Source organism: Ursus arctos, unplaced genomic scaffold (genome assembly GCF_023065955.2).
Source record: "Ursus arctos isolate Adak ecotype North America unplaced genomic scaffold, UrsArc2.0 scaffold_26, whole genome shotgun sequence".
In the NCBI taxonomy this organism is placed as follows: Eukaryota; Metazoa; Chordata; class Mammalia; order Carnivora; family Ursidae; genus Ursus; species Ursus arctos.
The window spans coordinates 7,700,108-7,718,016 of record NW_026622941.1 but is presented as its reverse complement, the minus strand read 5'-3'; the positions used below and the strand labels follow the sequence as shown (position 1 = coordinate 7,718,016).

Here is a 17,909-nt window from a genome sequence, read left to right as displayed (position 1 = left end):
TTCACTTAAGAAGGTCCTTGATGGGGGTGTCTGAGTGGCTCGGTCAGTTAAGCATCTGCCTTGGGCTCAGGTCATGATCTCAGGTTCTGGGATCAAGCCCCAAGTCAGGCTCCCTGTTCAGCGGGGAGTTTCCTTCTCCCTCTGCCCCTCCCCCTGCTAGTGCACGTGCTCTCGCGCGCGCTCTCTCTCTCTCTCTCAGATAAATCTTTAGGGGCGCCTGGGTGGCTCAGTGGGTTAAGCATCTGCCTTCAACTCAGGTCGTGATCCCCGGGCCCCAGGATCAAGTCCCACATTGGACTCCCTGCTCAGCAGGGAGACTGCTTCTCCCTCTTCCTCTTCCCCTCCCCCCTGCTCGTGCGCTCTCGCGCGTGCTCTCTCTCCCTCTGACAAATAAATAAAAATCTTTTAAATAAATATATCTTTTAAAAAAAGAACGTCCTTGATGAAGCATAAATATTGTGCATTTTATTAAATCTCAGCCCTTGAGTACACGTCTTTTTAATACTCTGAAGAAACGAGAAGTCTGCACAAAGCACTTCGACATCCTGAAGGGCAGCGGCTGTCTGAAGGCAGAGCTCTTGTGCTGTGCTTGAGCTGCAGGGTGAATGAACAGCTTCTTTCTTCATTAAACACCATTTTTACTTGAAAGAATGACTGACAGGCCAACCGTGGTTGTTTAGACTTGGGCATTTGGCGGGTAGTTTCTTGAAAATGTACAAAGTGAGTCTGTCACTTCAGGGAAAACAACTGGCAGCATTTGTCGTCAGTACTAAAATTCAGGCTTTCAAGTGAAAATTCGAATTTGGGAAAGCTTGTATCCGTCACCGTGAGCTTGACAACTTCCCAATATATGAAGATTTTGCTGCTGGAAATCAGTGGTGATATTAAGAAATAGGATTTTTTTGTGGGGCGCCTGGGTGGCTCAGTCGTTAAGCATCTGCCTTCAGCTCAGGGCGTGATCCCAGAGTCCTGGGATCAAGCCCCGCATCAGGCTCCTCCGCTGGGAGCCTGCTTCTTCCTCTCCCACTCCCCCTGCTTGTGTTCCCTCTCTCGCTGGCTCTCTCTCTCTCTGTCAAATAAATAAATAAAATCTTTAAAAAAAAAAAAAGAAAGAAATAGGATTTTTTTGGTATCATATTCTAACGACATAGGTCAATATTTGGAAGATCTGCCTAACTCAGTGAACCAGTATTTTCCAAATGACCAATGCATGGTGTTACAAAAATGACGCCTGGGTAAAAGATCCATTCAAAGCACATGAGAGGCCAATGGATTTTAACGTAACGGCGTGGAAAGTTCACCAATATGGTTGCAGATCCCACATTGCAACTTAACCTTTAAGAAACTACTTGTCTGGTTTCGGTATCGTATCAAAGAATAATATTCAAAATTGTGATGTGAGAAGGCTATTAAGATTCTCTTTCCAACTGTATATCTGTGTGAAGCCAGATTTTCTTTGTATGTTTTAACCAAAACAACATATTAGCAGACTAAATGCAGAAGCAGATTTGAGAACCCAGCTCTCTTCTACTGAGCCAGACAAAGGCCAGAAATTTGTAAAAATGTAAAAGAAGGCCATTCTTCTCCTTAAATGACTTTATTTGGTTGTTTTGGAAAAGAGAGTTGTTTTCATTAAAAGTGTGTTATTTATATATTATGTCATCAGTTTACTGGTTTTGAATGCGTAATTAAATACTTTACATTTTTCTTAGTTTTGCTTCCTCACACAGGAGATACTGATAGATAGTATCCACACTGACCAATGTCGGTCGAGGTCCTCAGTTAGTTTGAAGAGTCTGCAGTGGTCCCGAGACCAAAACGTTTGAACACCCATGCCGCGTACGGTGGAGCTTTCAGGTAGTTGTCTTTGACAAAACTGGTATTAGTATCAGAGAAAGCCAGCACATATCAGTCCTAATCCTGTCTTCTCCCACACACGTGGCCAAAAACGCTCTATTTTCTTTTCACCGGGGTCATATGAACCACTGACTGATCAAACAGGGTCATATCCTTCTCCTCCAGAGTCCAGAAATAGCTCTACGGGTTGAAAGGTCAAAGAAATGTATCAGACTGCAATATAAACAGCTCATTTCTATTTCTTGAAATGAAACTTCAGAACCTGTAGGATAAATAAGTAATTTTACAACTATTAGACAGAGAATAAGGAGTCCCACGAGCAATCTAGGTTGTGACAATCCCAGTTTCTGATGCAGCTGGCTCTTGGACCCCAGTAAACATCCAGTGACTGACTGGAGAGTGCAGCTGGATGCTCCGTGACTCCCTGAACCACTGAAGATGAGCCAGTTCAGTGCACTTTGAGGTTCACAGTATTTTGAATGCCCTAGTTTTTGCTGTTGGAACGTTCCCATTCCAGAAGGAGATCCTCAGGGTTAGCATGGATGTTACATCATCATCCTGCATCTGCTAATAAGTTTCTGAAGCCCCCCCCCTCACCCTTTAAAAAAATAATCAGAAAAGAAGAAACATTTACAGTATAGCCAAGCAAGGTCTTACGTGTTTCATAAACAGTGTACCTGGTATTAGTGGGCGTTGAATGAACATTTGTCAAAGGAATGAATGAGCCGGTGATCCATAGGGTATCTAGAAAATTAACTAGTTGCATGAAGCTATAAATTTGTTTATAAAACAGGATGCCTGGGTGGCTCAGTCAGTTAAGTGTCTGCCTTCGGCTCAGGTCATGATCCCAGGGTCCTGGGATCGAGTCCCACACCGGGCTCTCTGCTCAGTGTGAAGTCTGCTTCTCCCTCTACCTGCTGCTCCCCCTGCTTGTGCTCTCTCACTCGCTTTCCCTCTCTGACAAATTGATAAAATCTTTTAAAAAAATTGTTTATAAAACACATTTCTGCTTGTTTGATACTGTAACCCCCAGCTAACAAGCTCAGAATTTCATTCTCAGGACCTAGTACAGACCCCTGCCTTGCCTTCAGATTTTTAATAAAGCATTGTTTCTTAACCCCGGCTGCACATCACCATCCTCACACCTCCTGAATCAGACGGGCAGTTGAGTGAGAGGAGGCGCTTTCCTTGGCTTTTAAGGATTCTTCAGGTGATGACAGCCATTGTATGAAGCATCGGCTCCCACGAAAAAGCAGCTTTAAGACTCAGAAACAGCTTGTAGGACAACACCTCCCCCAAAACAGCACATCCCTGCAGGGCAGCCAGGCTCCGAAGCCCGCTGAGCTGAGCGGCAGCCAAGAGCAAGGTTTGATGTTTACACACTCAGAATCAGCTCTGGGTTGTCCCAGCAACTTGCCCCGCACAGTTCCTTCTTCCTCTCTGCGGCTTCACTCTGGGCTTTGCTGTTCTCTGTGATGATCTCAGTGTTTTTGGTAACCTGGCCCGCCGCGTTCTTATTTTCCTGCCAACTGCTCCATCTTCTTCTGTTCACTAGTGTGCACTGATACTTCACTTACCGTGTGGAACTTACCAGCCCCCACCACACTATATTGCTTCTATTCATTTCTACCGCTCTTCCTAAACCATTAAAAAGCAGGGCGCCTGGGTGGCTCAGTCGGTTAAGCGGTCACAATCTCAGGGTCCTGGGATGGAGTCTCACGTCAGCGAGGAGTTTGCTTCTCCCTCTGCCCCTCCGCCCTTGTGTGCACGCTCTCTTTCTCTCTCTCTCTCTCAAATAAATAAAATATTTAAAATAAAAAGCAAAAGATTTAAGGCAATCAGACCCTATTCTATATACTTTCAAGTACCTGGCTCTGGTTCTTAGCAACACTTGCTGCCAACCTGGTGCGCTGTCCCTGCCAGATTTCTGCCCATGTGATACGTAATGAGACTCAATCCTATTTCTTTGCTCATTCATCTGATTATGAAAGGGTCATAAATGTCTCCCTCTCCCTTGAGCTAGTAATCCTGTATTGCTTCCTGTTAGCTAGCAAGAAAATAAACTGTTACATGCCACCTTCTCCCTCATCAAGTGCTCTGTAAACAGAATACCTGGCATACAGTAGGCATTTAACAAACATGTGTCAAATGAATGAGCCAGCGATGTACAGGATGTCTTTAAAATGAACTTCGCCCAAGAAAAAGAGCCTCGCCCAAGATGAGAACAGCAACCCGAGAATATCAGCAGATCCTGGCACCAAGGAGATCCAATAGTTGATACACTGTTACATGCAAAAAAAACAAAAACAAAAAACCAGGATACATAAGTAGGCAGGCTGCGTTGGTAAATTAAAAGAAAAAAAGTATGGGCAAACAGACTAGAAGGACATAGGCCAATATATAACATGATTATCCATCTTTTATTCACTCGATAAATAGTTGAGCATTTTCTCTGTGTGTAATACTTTCCTGAGCATTGCAGAGTTAACCAAGCTCTGCAAAACCACCGTATTGCCCATGAAAAACTAACTGCCATCTATAATTTGATGGCAAGAATTGCAGCAACTGTAAACCATGAGCAACTCCAGAACACTAATTATGCGATGATAGCATAGGTGAAGTGTCCTTCCAGAAAGACGCAGGGATTCCAATTCTTTGCACACACAGTACTGCTGTAGGAATGTTGCCAAGCACATGAGCCAGGCTTCTTGCTAGAACACTGAATATGAACCTGGGATATAACCTTGGAACATGCTCCCTGTAGTTGAGGAATACCAAATGTTACTGACCCTTTTTAATTCAGCAGACATCCTCTCGCTAGTTTACGGCCCAGCCCGCGATATCCCTTGCAGTTCAGTCATGGCCCTGGGACCGTGCCAGGAATCACAGCTTTAGGTGACATTTTCCCAGGATGATCACACGGATTCATAACACAGTTGATGCCCAGACCTCATATGTGAGGAGTATGCAACTATATATGCGGTCAGGAATCCGACTTTGCAGCCTGGCATTACTTTACGTTTGTCCTCTTAAGAAGCTGATCGTACTCTGCTAACAGGACAGCTGATGAAATCAGATCACAGAAGTGTAAGAGAGTGTCCCCGGACATAGTTGGGCACTCTTAATTCCTTGAATCATTTAGAAAAACGCAAGAGAAAATTCCTAGCAATATTTAATAGGCTATAAGGGAAACCTAGTCTGAGGACCCAGTTGTGTACTGACTCCATATAAAACTCCTATCTTCAGTTTTAAACTGGTATTTGCAAAGAGACTTCGGATTCTTGGGGATGCTGTCATCTTCTCTGCCGACGTCCACATAATGTACGGATTCTCCACTCTGGGCTGCATTTCATGCCAGCTGAACTTCCAAGGCAAACCCAGGAGGGCATCAGCATGGGTAACACTCTTACCGATTTTTCTCCCCTCCAGGCTACCCCTTGGCTGTGTTTTTTCGGCGTTACCTTTTCTTCAAGGACAGCTACCTCATCCATCTCTTCCACACCTTTACAGGCCTCTCCATTGCATATTTTAACTTTGGTGAGTGAACTCAGCAGTGGCATAGCAATTAGAGGGAACCCAGGAAAGAGCAGACTCGAACAGAATTTCTGGAGAGACTCTGACGGCTAGGGAAGTTCTAATGCTCTGCTTGCAAAAAGAGGCTTTGTATGCGCAGGAACAGAGCTTAATTTTCCTCTTACGTACATTCCTCTCCCAGATGACATTTTCAGAGCGGTTACCTTGGCCAGACCCTATCATTGTCTCTGCTGGGGCTGTCAGTGGATGACTGATGCAGGCAGCCTTCAGCAGCGTCCCTTTAGCTCAGACATTCAGAAATACAGTAACCCTGCGACAGTCCCTCATGTTTATACAATTCATTTCCTTCCCTCCCTCCGCAACATGAGTCTCTTTTCAAAGAAAAAAGCCTCATACCCAAGTTTCTTATTTAAATTTAATTCTCCTTGTGTTTGGAAGGTTCAGGAAGGGTGGGAATGTAAAAAACAAAACAAAACAAAACCCCAACAACCACAGGCTAAACCTGCTCTCCGCTCTGCCTGCAGGAAATCAGCTCTACCACTCCCTGCTGTGCATCATGCTTCAGTTCCTCATCCTCCGACTAATGGGCCGCACGGTCACTGCTGTCCTCACTACCTACTGCTTCCAGATGGTAAACGCGCCGCTCGCTGGGCAGGCCGCTCAGATCACAGCCGACAACGCCTAAGGGGTGGGGGGAGGTCAGGGACTATGGCGCAGCACAAGTGAACTAGGAGATCCAGTTTCTAGTCCTTTCTCCCAACATCACTTTAGCAGCCCGACTTCGGGGAGGTCACTTTCCACGGGCACCAGGTGTCTCTGCAGATGGCAGTGGTGATATTTAACCTGCCTCCAGGGAGAGGTGCCAGCTAACCCCCTTTGCACAGGACTGGGCCACTCGGGTTCTTTGATTCTGACCAGGATTCGCCCAGCTGGCTGGCCGTGAGGCGTGTCGCATAAAGGCAAGACAGGAAATCAGCTTGGAATGAGCTACGGACTCTAAGTTCTGAATTCTCCGTTCAGCCCTCATTTTGCCAAGAAACCTTGAGCAAGTGTCTTCCCCTCTACGGGTTCAGTTTCTTTCACTTATAGGAAATTAAAAGTCTTTAAGGAGGAGACCAGGAGAAAGGAAAAATGAAAGAATACAGTGGATTTCAGAGCAGGGAGAAAATAAAGAAACCCTTGCAGGTGGTAGAATAAATTCTCCCCCCTCCCCCGCCCAGGCCTACCTTCTTGCTGGATATTATTACACGGCCACTGGCAACTACGATATCAAGTGGACAATGCCACATTGTGTCCTGACCTTGAAGCTGATTGGTGAGTGCTGGCTCACTGCCTTCCCCTTTTACACCTGGGCTCCTCCCCGTCCGACCGTAAACTAACTCTGTTCCCCTGGTCCACTCCTGGCTACACTCAGTCCACAGGCCACATCCTCAGTGCCCTCCCTCTGCTCTACCCACGCCTTCTCTCTCTGCTCAGGTTTGGCTGTTGACTACTTTGACGGAGGGAAGGATCAGGTAAGTACCCATTCCTCTGCAGAGAAGTTAAGGAATGTAACCAGAGGGAAGGAGACAGGCTGTTGCTACCAAAAGACTGCACCCAAATGCCAGGGGCAGAGCCTCTCGCCCATGCCCAGCCTGTGTGAGTTCTGTTTCAGATAGCACTGAGCAAGGATCAGCAAATCTAATTTCCCAGGATCCAGCTCGTGCACAAAGTCCAGAGATCAGTGCCAGCCTGGCATTTGGAAAAGCAGCAGCCAACTGTTGCTAAGTTACCCCCGCACATCCTCATTTCCACGTGAAGCAACTCCTTTTCTCCATATCGTGCCCTCAAAGAGACGGCTATCTGAGGAAGCCCGGTTCCGTGGGGCACAAGGGTGGGGAGCATGCAAACTGGCTCTTGGGGGGAGATACAAGGCTATCCTGAAGCATTCATTCTCTTCTCGGCTTAGAATTCCTTGTCCTCTGAGCAACAGAAATATGCCATACGGGGTGTCCCTTCCCTGCTGGAAGTTGCTGGTTTCTCCTACTTCTATGGGGCCTTCTTGGTGGGGCCCCAGTTCTCAATGAACCACTACATGAAGCTGGTACGGGGAGAGCTGACTGACATACCAGGGAAGATACCAAACAGGTAAATGCCCTTCTTGGTCAAGACCTCTGTATAGGCGTCTCACCCAGCACAGAGCCCCTTCCAGGCGACTTCCTGAAGGCCAGTCCCAGCTGCGCTCTCCAGCGTGGCCGTGGCTCACAGGCCCGGCCGTGGCGGGCGTGGACTGTCATAATGGGCACTCCATACCTGCTCATCGTGGCTAGTGGGCCCTTTTCAGTTTGGGCTACTTCCAGCCATCCATTCTGAGCCTGTAGTACAAACATAAAAATTCACTTTTATGCCACAGGATTTTGCCTGAACAGTCATGCCCCTGCCTTTAAAACCACTTCCTCAGTTAAAAAAAAAAAAAAAAAGACTTAAATATATAAATATATATATCACAGTAGAAAATTGAAGTTACCAGAGAAACCCCTTTCCTGGGAAGTTGCCCGGCCTGTGTTTGAGCATCGATTCAGCCAGGGTCGGAAGGAGCAGATTGCACATCGGTCACTCTCCTGTCCTCCACGTTGGCCTTTCAGTCCCCGTGTGGCCGGAGAACGCCCGCGAGGCCGTGAGATCCGTAGCACGCCCTTGCCGCCCTGCCGTTCCCCGTGACTTGCGGGGTTCTGCAGCCACCCCTCCTCCAAGCCAGCCACACAGAGCTGTCTCTCCCTGACATGAATGTGGGCTTTGGACAGAGAGCTCCCCGTCCCATCCCGGGCTGATAACCACCCTCCGAGACACTCCTCTCCGTAGTTGAAGGTCGGAGGGTGAAGGGAACGGCCTCTGCGCGCTGTGACCCCGCGTGTTCCTTTTTCCAGCACCATACCTGCTCTCAGGCGCCTGAGTCTGGGCCTTGTCTACCTCGTGGGCTACACCCTGCTTAGCCCCCACATCACAGAAGACTATCTCCTCACTGAAGACTATGAAGTGAGTGGCGGCTAGCGCGGCAGCAGCATGACTGCATCAGAGCTAGAAATGGACAGGCGAGGACCCCGTAGATAGCCAAGAAGTGGGTAATACCATCTACAAATGCATGTTGGTTTTGCTCTAGATCTGGGAGAGTTGGTGTCCATGCCAGCCGGGCCGGGACATGTTCATCAGCCGGCATTGAACGACCTTCGCGGGCACAGGGCTGTGCCAGGTGCACGTTTAGCACCCCTTACCTCCCTCGGGAGCAGCTCGTAGCTTGATCTGTTACAGCCAGGGACTCCTTGGAGCCTAGTAGCTTCCGGTCCTCTCCAGCCTCTTTTCTTCTCTTGATAGATTGGGGGCTTCTAGGGAATTCAAAAACCGAGGGAGGGGGAAGTGCTGGCTTATGCTCCTGCCCAGCTGAAAGGCTTGCAGCAGTTCCCTACGCACTCTGGGTAGGTTTGTCTCTTCAATTAACATTGACCGTGGATATCTAAAAGTCCCTCAGTACTTGGTGTCCCGAATGCTCGGTGCTTTAGAGGAGTCAGGGACAAGGCTGTTTCTGGGACTCTTCAAAGGCAAAGGTGAATGGATGTCCGCTGGGTTCCGTGCGAACTCCTCTTAGCCTGCTAGAAGGGCAGCCCAGCAGACCGCCAGGTGGCCGCGCAGTAGTCAGCCACACGTCTGCAAAGGAAGAACGTTAAGGGAGATTTGCGTCACCGGAGTCGCACCCCTCACGTGTGGCCGTTCTTTCTTCTCTCAAGAACCACCCTTTCTGGTTCCGCTGCGTGTACATGCTGCTTTGGGGCAAGTTCGTGCTGTACAAATACGTCACCTGTTGGCTGGTCACGGTGAGTAGAAAAGGTGAACCCGGCTCCTGGTTCGACAAGCCGTGGGGCGTGGTGGGGAGCAGCGGAGCAGGAAGGCTCACGGAGGCGCTCCTCCCCTCAGGAAGGAGTGTGCATTCTGACGGGGCTGGGCTTCAATGGCTTCGATGAACGGGGAAAGGCGATGTGGGACGCCTGTGCCAACATGAAGGTGTGGCTCTTTGAAACAACCCCCCGCTTCACCGGCACCATCGCCTCGTTCAACATCAACACCAATGCCTGGGTGGCCCGGTAAGCCGCCGGCGGGGGGGAGGTCTGGGCCCCAGCTCCCTGCTTCCGCTGCTCTCCCACGTTGGAGGACACGGATGTGCTCTCCGTCTTTTCCCCCTTTGGGTAGAACCTCCAGTCACCTTCACACCTCCCCACACATACTTAGTTTGGTCCCCGCTCCCATCCCCCCAAAACCCATTCCTGTCATATTTGTAAGACCCAAGAAAGACCCAGAAGTGCCTTGAGTTTTCTGTTTACTTTTTAGAGAGGGGGGATGGGGAGGGGCCGAGAGAGAGGGAGAGAGAGAATCTTACACAGGCTCCATGCCCAGCACAGAGCCCCACGCGGGGCTCGATCTCACGGCCCTGAGATCATGACCTGAGCTGAAATCAAGTCAGATGCTCAACCCACTAAGCCACGCAGGCGCCCTAAGAAGTGCCTTGAGTTTTAATCCCAGTTCTGCCACCCACTGGTTTGACATTCCCCATTGCCGTTGTTTACTTGTCCCCCGCGCACGAGTGTGAGCCGCACTGGAGCTTGTCTGTCCTGCTCACCCCTGCCCCTGAGGCAGCTGTTGACGGCGTGGCTTGCCCAGGCTCACCTGGCTAAGCTGGACGCCTGTCTTCTGTCTCTGAACTGAGCTGTAACTTCACCTTCTTTCATCTCTAAAGCTAATCTGATGGCACTGCCTCCCTTACCCCGGGTGGCCCCGAGCGGGAGCCAGCCACCACCACTGCACACCTCAGGGTGCTGGGAAGCCAGAAGCAAGTTGGTGGCCGTGTATAGACGGGTCTGAGGCTCATCCCCACCCACCCTTTTCTCTAGTTACTTCTTCAAACGACTCAAGTTCCTTGGAAATAAAGAACTATCCCAGGGACTCTCACTGCTCTTCTTGGCCCTCTGGCATGGACTACACTCAGGATACCTGATCTGCTTCCAGATGGAATTCCTCATTGTTATTGTAGAGAGACAGGTAGGCCTGAGGGGTGGTGGGTGAACGGGGAGTATGAGAAGGGGCAAGACACTGATGACCTCTCCCCTCGCTCCCCAGGCTGCCAGTCTAATTCAGGAGAGCCCAACCCTGAGCAACCTGGCTTCCATTACTGTCCTACAACCCTTCTACTATTTGGTGCAGCAGACCATCCACTGGCTCTTCATGGGTTACTCAATGACTGCCTTCTGTCTCTTCACATGGGACAAATGGTTTAAGGTAAGTGAGGGCCTTTTGGCAAAGATGGGGGGGGGGGGGTCGCTGAAACCACAGGCGGTAAGGGATAGTCCCTGCCCTGTGTCTACCTCAGTGGCCTTCGTCTCCCCACAGGTGTATAAATCCATCTATTTTCTTGGCCACGTCTTCTTCTTGAGCCTACTCTTCATATTGCCTTATGTTCACAAAGCAATGGTGCCAAGGAAAGAAAAGTTAAAGAAAATGGGATAATCTGTTTCCCTGGTAAGTAAATATGCCTGTAGCTAAGCTGAACTACCAAGTGACAGAATAGAGCACTAGATGGGGGCTGGGAGGCTGGGAGGCGGGGAGTATGGGCCATCGGGAGTGAATCTGAAGGTAGCTTGGCTTCTAGGAAACCCAGTGTGGGCACAGACTACTCAAACTTGGGCTATACACCAGGCACTAGAAGGAGTGACTCTGACCAGCCTGCCAATCAAGTCTCTTCTCTTGCAGGTGGCCTAGAGCAGGGCTGGTGCAGAAACGACTTGTATCCCTCTCCACAGCACTCCTTCGCCTCAGAGCACAGAGCCCGTAGAAGCCAGGGAGTGGGAAGACATGGTACTCCTAGCCGTGCCTCTGCTGCCAGCCAAGTCTTCATCTGGGGCCAAAGGGGAAACTCTCGTGGGAGGAGTAGAGGGCCCATGTCTCCCCTCTGGGCTCCCCCATGCACGTTGCCTTATCTTTCCCCCTCTAGCCAGGAATCTGTTGTGTTTTTCTTCTGCCAATTTACTATGATTGTATATGTGCCGCTACCACCACCCCCCCCATGGGGGGGAAGGGAGGGTACCAGGCCCCACCTGCTCCACTTTTTCTACCTTGGAACTGTACCAGATAAAATCACTTCTCTTGTTCAGTTTTTCACTGCTAGCCTTCCTGGCTGCTTTCTTACAGACAGTTCTTCGTGCTCGCCATAGCTGAAATAAGCAGGGCTTGCTTCTTGACCTGCCCAAAAGCTTGGAAGTCAAAGCCTACCTGCAAAGCCCGGACCCAAACTGCAAACACTGTAACCTCACCTCTTTTCCTGAAGTCTGAAGAGAGCAACCAGTTTACACCATTAGCTACTGCTCATTTTAGAAATCCTCAAAAGAACCAGGTTTGCAAGAACAGTATTTATAGGATAAACAAATAGCAAATGTACAGCCTCGCTTCCCCAAGCCCCCCCAGTCTCGGTGCAAGAAGGTCCCCTCCAAGCAGTGAGGTGAAAGCAGGGTCGAGGGATGGCCACAGTCTCTGTCCCAGAACCAGGTGCTACTGTCAGATGACCCCCCAGACTTCTTCAAAGGCTGTGGTGAGTTTTGCACAGGTGAGGGCTGCAGAAAGGGGGTAGTTGCTGATGGACACCATCTTCTCGGTATACTCCACACGGACCTAAAGAAAGAAAGCGTTCTGTGTGCTGGCTGTCACTCACTAACAGGCGAAGCCCTTCTTTGGGGCAGGAAAAACATGGCTGAGCTAGTATTTCACAGATCTGTTTAGTATCGATTTTGTACAAAGGATGAAGAAGGTCCTGACTTCTCACTGTCATAAATATGCCAACAGCCCTCAAAAGACACAGCCTGGGGCAGGACGTGGAGGCCCCACTGGTCTTCCAGCTTTGTTCTCACCCTCTATTTCCCAAGGTCATCAAAAAACGCAGCTATTCTCAGAATTCCGTCCTAAGCCTCAGCCCTGTGAAGAACCCAAGAGTTGAGCCCAGACCTTACCTGGCCATGCGCAAAGGCCCCCACCACAAAAACAATAGGGTCACTACTGGGCACCAACTCTCGTACATCACTGACGACTGGGATGGAAAAAGATGTGCCAATCTTCATACATCCAACCGGGAAGTGATCTGACACTGGATTCTTAATTACCTAAAAAAAGAAAGGGGGGGTGGAATCAGCCCCCAAAACAATCTTAGAACCCTACCTCCAACCAGTGGGTGCCAACACCTCACCTTCAGGAGCTTCTGGGGGCCATCAGCTGCTCGAACACTGAGTTTGTGTAAAAGTTGAACTGGGTGGGGGGTGAGGGGAGAGAAAAGAGTTCAGAGCTAGGTGGTAACCCCATTTGTTCCGCCCAGAAATTTAACCAGAAAAACTCATAGTTAAGGTGGGCTCCATGTGTCCTTTACATCCACACCGCGGTCCTAAAATGTTCTGAACAAGAAGCTGTCGAGCAGATGACTAGCTGGATGACAGTGAGTTCCCTCTCCCTTTTCCACTCAGCCAGGAGCCCACGTGGGCTTTACCCATGCACCTGGGAAGATTATGAAGTGCCCTTGTTCTGGTATCAGACATGTTCCCCACTCCCCCCACTTAGAAAGTTCACATTTCATTTCTCCCGTGTCCTCTTCCTCCCTTCTTCACTACTGCCGAGTTCACTCTGAACTGGAAGTGCTCAAGATCTCACCCATGAGGCCACAGAAGCGGTCAAAGGTTCTGGGAATTCGAGTCTGGGGGTTCACTTCAATCAGCACATTCTTCTGTGTGTGGATATAAACCTGTAGCAAGCCAGCTCGGTTCAGGGGACTGTCCATCAGCATCAGTAAACTCTGAGGGACGCAGAAACCAAGGCACAGTTCAGACTGCAGAGAAGCAGCATGCAGCTGCCCAATCTTCCTCCCAAAGGCTCAGGGGTTGCAAGCTGTGTCCCAGGAGTTACCTGGTGAGCTATGTCTGGTCTCACTTCGCCAGGGTCCCGTCCATTCTTCAACAACACCGATTTGTGCTTGTCACAGTTGAGTAGCTCATATGTCTTCCCTACCTAAAAAACAGGGAATATGACCGCAACATAACCTTCTTCTATCTAGACCAGTGGTTCTCAAAGTGTGGTCCCCAAGTCAGCATCAGCATGAGCATCTTCTAGAAACTTGTTAGATTCTCAGGTCTGCTCCAGAGCTTCTGAATCAGAAACTCTGGGGGTGGGACCCATCAAGCCCTTCAGGGGGTTACTGTATGGCCACTGACCCTTTCTCCCCTCCCACCATAACTGTTCTTAGAGGGAAAAGGAAAGGACACAGCCTGTGATTTCACATGATCTAAACTTCCGCACAACAAAGGAAACCAACAAAACAAAAAGGCAACCTCAGAACAGGAGGAGGTATTTGCAAATGATACATCTGATAAGGGATTAATATCCAAAATATAGAAAGAGCTCACATAACTCAGCACCAAAAACCAAACAATCCGATTAAAAAACAGGGGACCTGAATAGACATTTTTCCAAGACCTACAGATGGCCAACAGATACGTGGAAAGATGCTCAACATCACTCATCAGGGAAATGCAAATCAAAACCACAATGAGACCCCACCTCACCAGCCAGAATGGCTAGCATCAAAGACAAGAGCTAAATGTTGGTGAGGATGTGGAGAAAAGGGAAGCCTGGTGCACTGCCGGTGGGAATGTAAATTGGTGCACCCGCTGTAGAAAACAGTATGGAAATTCCTCAAAAAATTACAAATATAAACACCATACAATCCAATTACCAAGGAAAACTAAAATACTAATTTGAAAAGACTTATGCAGCCCTATATGTTTATTACAGCGTTGTATTTACAACAGCCAAGATTTAGAAGCAACCCAAGTGTCCCTTGATAGATGAATGAATAAAGAAGATGTATCTTAAGGGGAGCCTGGGTGGCTCAGTCAAGCATTCAACTCTTGATTTTGGCTCAGGTCATGATCTCCCTTTTCCTCTGCCCCTCCCCTCTCACCAGGTGTGTGCGCACGCTCTCTCTCAAAAAAAAAAAAAAAAAAGTATATTGAACAGTGGTTGTATATGAAACTGCTCTGTAAACTGCAGGTTCCTCAAGTATCATGCACAAAGCCAGAAATAATCCTGGGATAAAAGGCATGAGTGAGCGAAGGATATTATCCTGGCAACTCTGTATACTAGAAAAGTCGCCAGCTAGAAGTGTGACACTAAAGACCTGGCCTGATACATCAGCAGCTAAAAGAAATTGCAAATTGCAATTTGGAGTCATAAGGAACATTAAAATGGTCAGTAAAAAATCTTTAAAACATACCATTAAATAGAAATACTGGGTTCGAAAGGCTGGTATGTATCAACAGAACATTTGTACATCTGGGGGGCGCCTGCGTAGCTCAGCGGTTAAGCGCCTGCCTTCGGCTCAGGGCGTGATCCCGGCGTTATGGGATCGAGCCCCACATCAGGCTCCTCCGCTAGGAGCCTGCTTCTTCCTCTCCCACTCCCCCTGCTTGTGTTCCCTCTCTCGCTGGCTGTCTCTATCTCAAAAAAAAAAAAAAAAAAAAAGAACATTTGTACATCTGGCAACGACTTAAGATATATAACTCCGCAAAGTTTGGGGGAAGAGGCATGTAGATTTCGAAACTAACTGAAATGACAAAAACGCCGGAGTAATAAAAAAAAAAAAAAAAATGCCGGAGTAAGCACAGGAAAAGAACAAAGGACCAAGAAGCTCCTCCATGGGACACACTTAATTATTGAAGAAAAAGAACCTCTTGACTAGAACAATCCAGTTTCTACCCGTTAGTTATAACTAGGGGTTTTGTTCTTTTAATGAAATAGAGATGAAAATAGTATGTTACATGTAGTAATGGTAGGTAATGGCTTGTGAAACTTTGGGTATCTTATAGTTGCCTGTGTGTACTTGTTCACAATGTGATTTTTTTTTATTGTGGTTTGTGGTTAATAAGCTTGAAAACCACTAACTAGAATAATCAGAGAATGAATACTATGTGTATTCAATTTCTGTAACAGGTATTGGAGATACAAGAATTTTTAAAACCTTATTCCCTGCCCTCATGGGGCCTTCTAGTGGAAGAGACAAACGGTAAACAACCACATGAAACCACAACCAAATTTTGATGAACATTATGGAAGAAAAGTGAACTATCTGGTTCATTAAAGGATTATAACAGGAAGGCCTGATTTATACCAGGAAGGGAGTCACTTCTATGAGGAAATAACATTATTAAATGTTATTGCTGAAGAATGAACAGCAATAATAGACTCAATAATTGTTAAATGAATGAACATTAAGTAGGAATTAATGAAGCAAAGAGCTAAGTAAAGGGAGCTTCCGTTAGAGAACATTATGTGTAATGGCCTTAAGATATCAGAGAATTCAGTGCTTCCAAAGAGCTTAAAAAGGCCAATGAGTCTGGAGTATAAGGAATAAATGGAAGAGGGCAGGCTCAGTGAGGCTAGCAGAACAAGAGATACCAGCACAAGACAGGGAAAAGATAATAGTACAGATTTCAGCTAGCTATGAATTCAGTCACCCCTGGAGTAATGTTAATGACAATTTAACCAAATTCTTCCAGCATGCTCTAAGAATTTTAATTTGGCCTGATATTTTCAGCTTCTTTTTTCTTTCTTTTTTTTTTTTTTTTTTTTTTTTATAGACTGTACGAGTGAGGCATGGGAGACAAAGAATCTTAAGCAGGCTCCATGCTCAGCGTGGAGCCAAACACAGGGCTCGATTTCACGATCCTCACCTAAGCCGAAATCAAGAGTCAGATGCTTAACCAACTGAGGCACCCAGGTGCCTCCTTTTCACGTTCTTAGTAAAAAACCTAGAATCAATAACAATAGTAATAATTCCAAGTGACAGACATTATTCTAAACTCTCTACTGATATTACCTCCTTTTAACCCCTCAACAACCCAGTAAGGTAGGTACTATCATCCCCATGGAACATATGAAGAAACAAAGTGGTTACATGACATTCAGAATTGATACGCTCGAAATACACCAACCAATTAAGTGAGAGATGAATATCAGATCCTATAAGTTAGAAATATCAATTACCTAAGAAAAATGAAAAAAAGGGGTGGGCTTTCTAGGCTGCAAGCTTAGTATAGTAACAGAGGCTGAGGAAGTAAAGATGGAAAAGAATCACAGCATGCATTACTATCAAAATAATACTTTCAAAGCACTTTCAAAGTATTAATCCCCACTTTACAAACTGAGGACAAACTTGTTTCACAATCAAATTCACACACTTAAAATAAGAATAAAAACCAAGATTAAAACCTACGTATGACTTATAAACCAGGGCTATTTCTTCTGGGCCTACTCATTGCACAAGTTTAGGTCTAAAGGTTAAAAGAAACAAGAAAGAGAATGAGAACACAGCAGTTTTAAGATAGGGAATTTCTGGATTTATTCAGGAAAACAGCCGAATGACAGTTAAAAAAAAAAAAAAGATTTAAAAGATAATCTGATCCAGTGTTTCGAAGTGGACAGTAATATAAAGGAGGGTGACAATAGACGCATGTTAAGAAAATAAAACACAGGGGCGCCTGGGTGGCTCAGCGGTTAAGCGTCTGCCTTCAGCTCAGGGCGTGATCCCGGCGTTATGGGATCGAGCCCCATGTCAGGCTCCTCCGCTATGAGCCTGCTTCTTCCTCTCCCACTCCCCCTGCTTGTGTTCCCTCTCTAGCTGGCTGTCTCTATCCTGTCGAATAAATAAATAAAAAATCTTTAAAAAAAAAATAAATAAATAAAATAAAACACAAAGTCCTGATGAACAAAAGGTTAGGCAAACTGAGCTGCAGTAACTACCTTTCTTCTTTGCTCAAGAACTTGTCTTAGGATATGGGATGACCCGTTGGACACACACACACCCTCCCCTCCCCTCCCTTTCGATGACTTTATCACAGAATCCTAGTAAATCAATTGGCAACCAGAACAGGATTGCTGCGATGGCATTCAAGGACAGAGGAAAACGAGTGATTCCAAGCCAGGATGTTAAACCAAGAAACAGTCAACTCGGCCACTCTTCCTCCAAAGGGATATTTCGCCTCTCTCTGCCTCCCCAACCACTTTGAGCCTCTCACCCGCATCCCTCAGGGTCCCATCCTATCGATCTATTTCTCCGCTTCCTTGTCCCAAACTACCTTGACTGTCTCCAGACTGGCCCCTTCCAGCACCACAATGAGCCTTCGCCCTCCGATCTTGTTCCCCGCCCCAAGTCGGGGCCGCTTGGGAGCCACAGCATCCCAGCCTTCTTCCTGCTCCGCACCGCGCCGTTCACGAGGTTGGAATCCGCCACTGGGCGCAGCCATCTTGCCACCGGACCGGAAATTGCGCTAAGGTCCTTAAATTAAACCTCGCGCTAGCCCTAATCTCAAGCTTTCTTCCGGCTGCCATTTTGAAAGTGGGCACTCGGAAAGGGCTACGGCTAGCAGTTTCACGCTACTGAAGCCTCTCTGGAAGGGCAGAGT

The 17,909-nt window shown here is 47.5% G+C and overlaps 2 protein-coding genes across 2 annotated transcripts in view; one reads left to right on the top strand and one right to left on the bottom strand.

Moving 5' to 3' along the window:
- Positions 1-11,574, top strand: part of LPCAT3 (lysophosphatidylcholine acyltransferase 3) — a 36,600-nt gene extending 25,026 nt beyond the window's left edge. Inside the window, exons 2-13 of the mRNA XM_026502548.4 lie at positions 5,287-5,394; positions 5,916-6,022; positions 6,612-6,705; positions 6,868-6,905; positions 7,340-7,518; positions 8,298-8,406; positions 9,153-9,239; positions 9,340-9,506; positions 10,311-10,458; positions 10,537-10,695; positions 10,807-10,935; positions 11,167-11,574. Of these exons, the coding sequence (XP_026358333.2) occupies positions 5,287-5,394; positions 5,916-6,022; positions 6,612-6,705; positions 6,868-6,905; positions 7,340-7,518; positions 8,298-8,406; positions 9,153-9,239; positions 9,340-9,506; positions 10,311-10,458; positions 10,537-10,695; positions 10,807-10,923 (1,313 nt within the window). The 3' untranslated portion in view covers positions 10,924-10,935; positions 11,167-11,574. The remainder of the gene's footprint in view (positions 1-5,286; positions 5,395-5,915; positions 6,023-6,611; positions 6,706-6,867; positions 6,906-7,339; positions 7,519-8,297; positions 8,407-9,152; positions 9,240-9,339; positions 9,507-10,310; positions 10,459-10,536; positions 10,696-10,806; positions 10,936-11,166) is intronic.
- Positions 11,575-11,807: 233 nt separating this feature from the next.
- EMG1 (EMG1 N1-specific pseudouridine methyltransferase) lies at positions 11,808-17,781 on the bottom strand. Its single transcript, XM_026502550.4, has 6 exons — positions 17,583-17,781; positions 13,357-13,458; positions 13,105-13,246; positions 12,650-12,708; positions 12,417-12,566; positions 11,808-12,081 (listed from the first exon to the last, which is right to left on the bottom strand). Exons 1-6 carry the CDS (start codon positions 17,748-17,750, stop codon positions 11,968-11,970), a joined length of 735 nt encoding a protein of 244 aa, XP_026358335.1. The 5' UTR covers positions 17,751-17,781; the 3' UTR covers positions 11,808-11,967.
- Between the last annotated feature and the right edge of the window lie 128 nt (positions 17,782-17,909).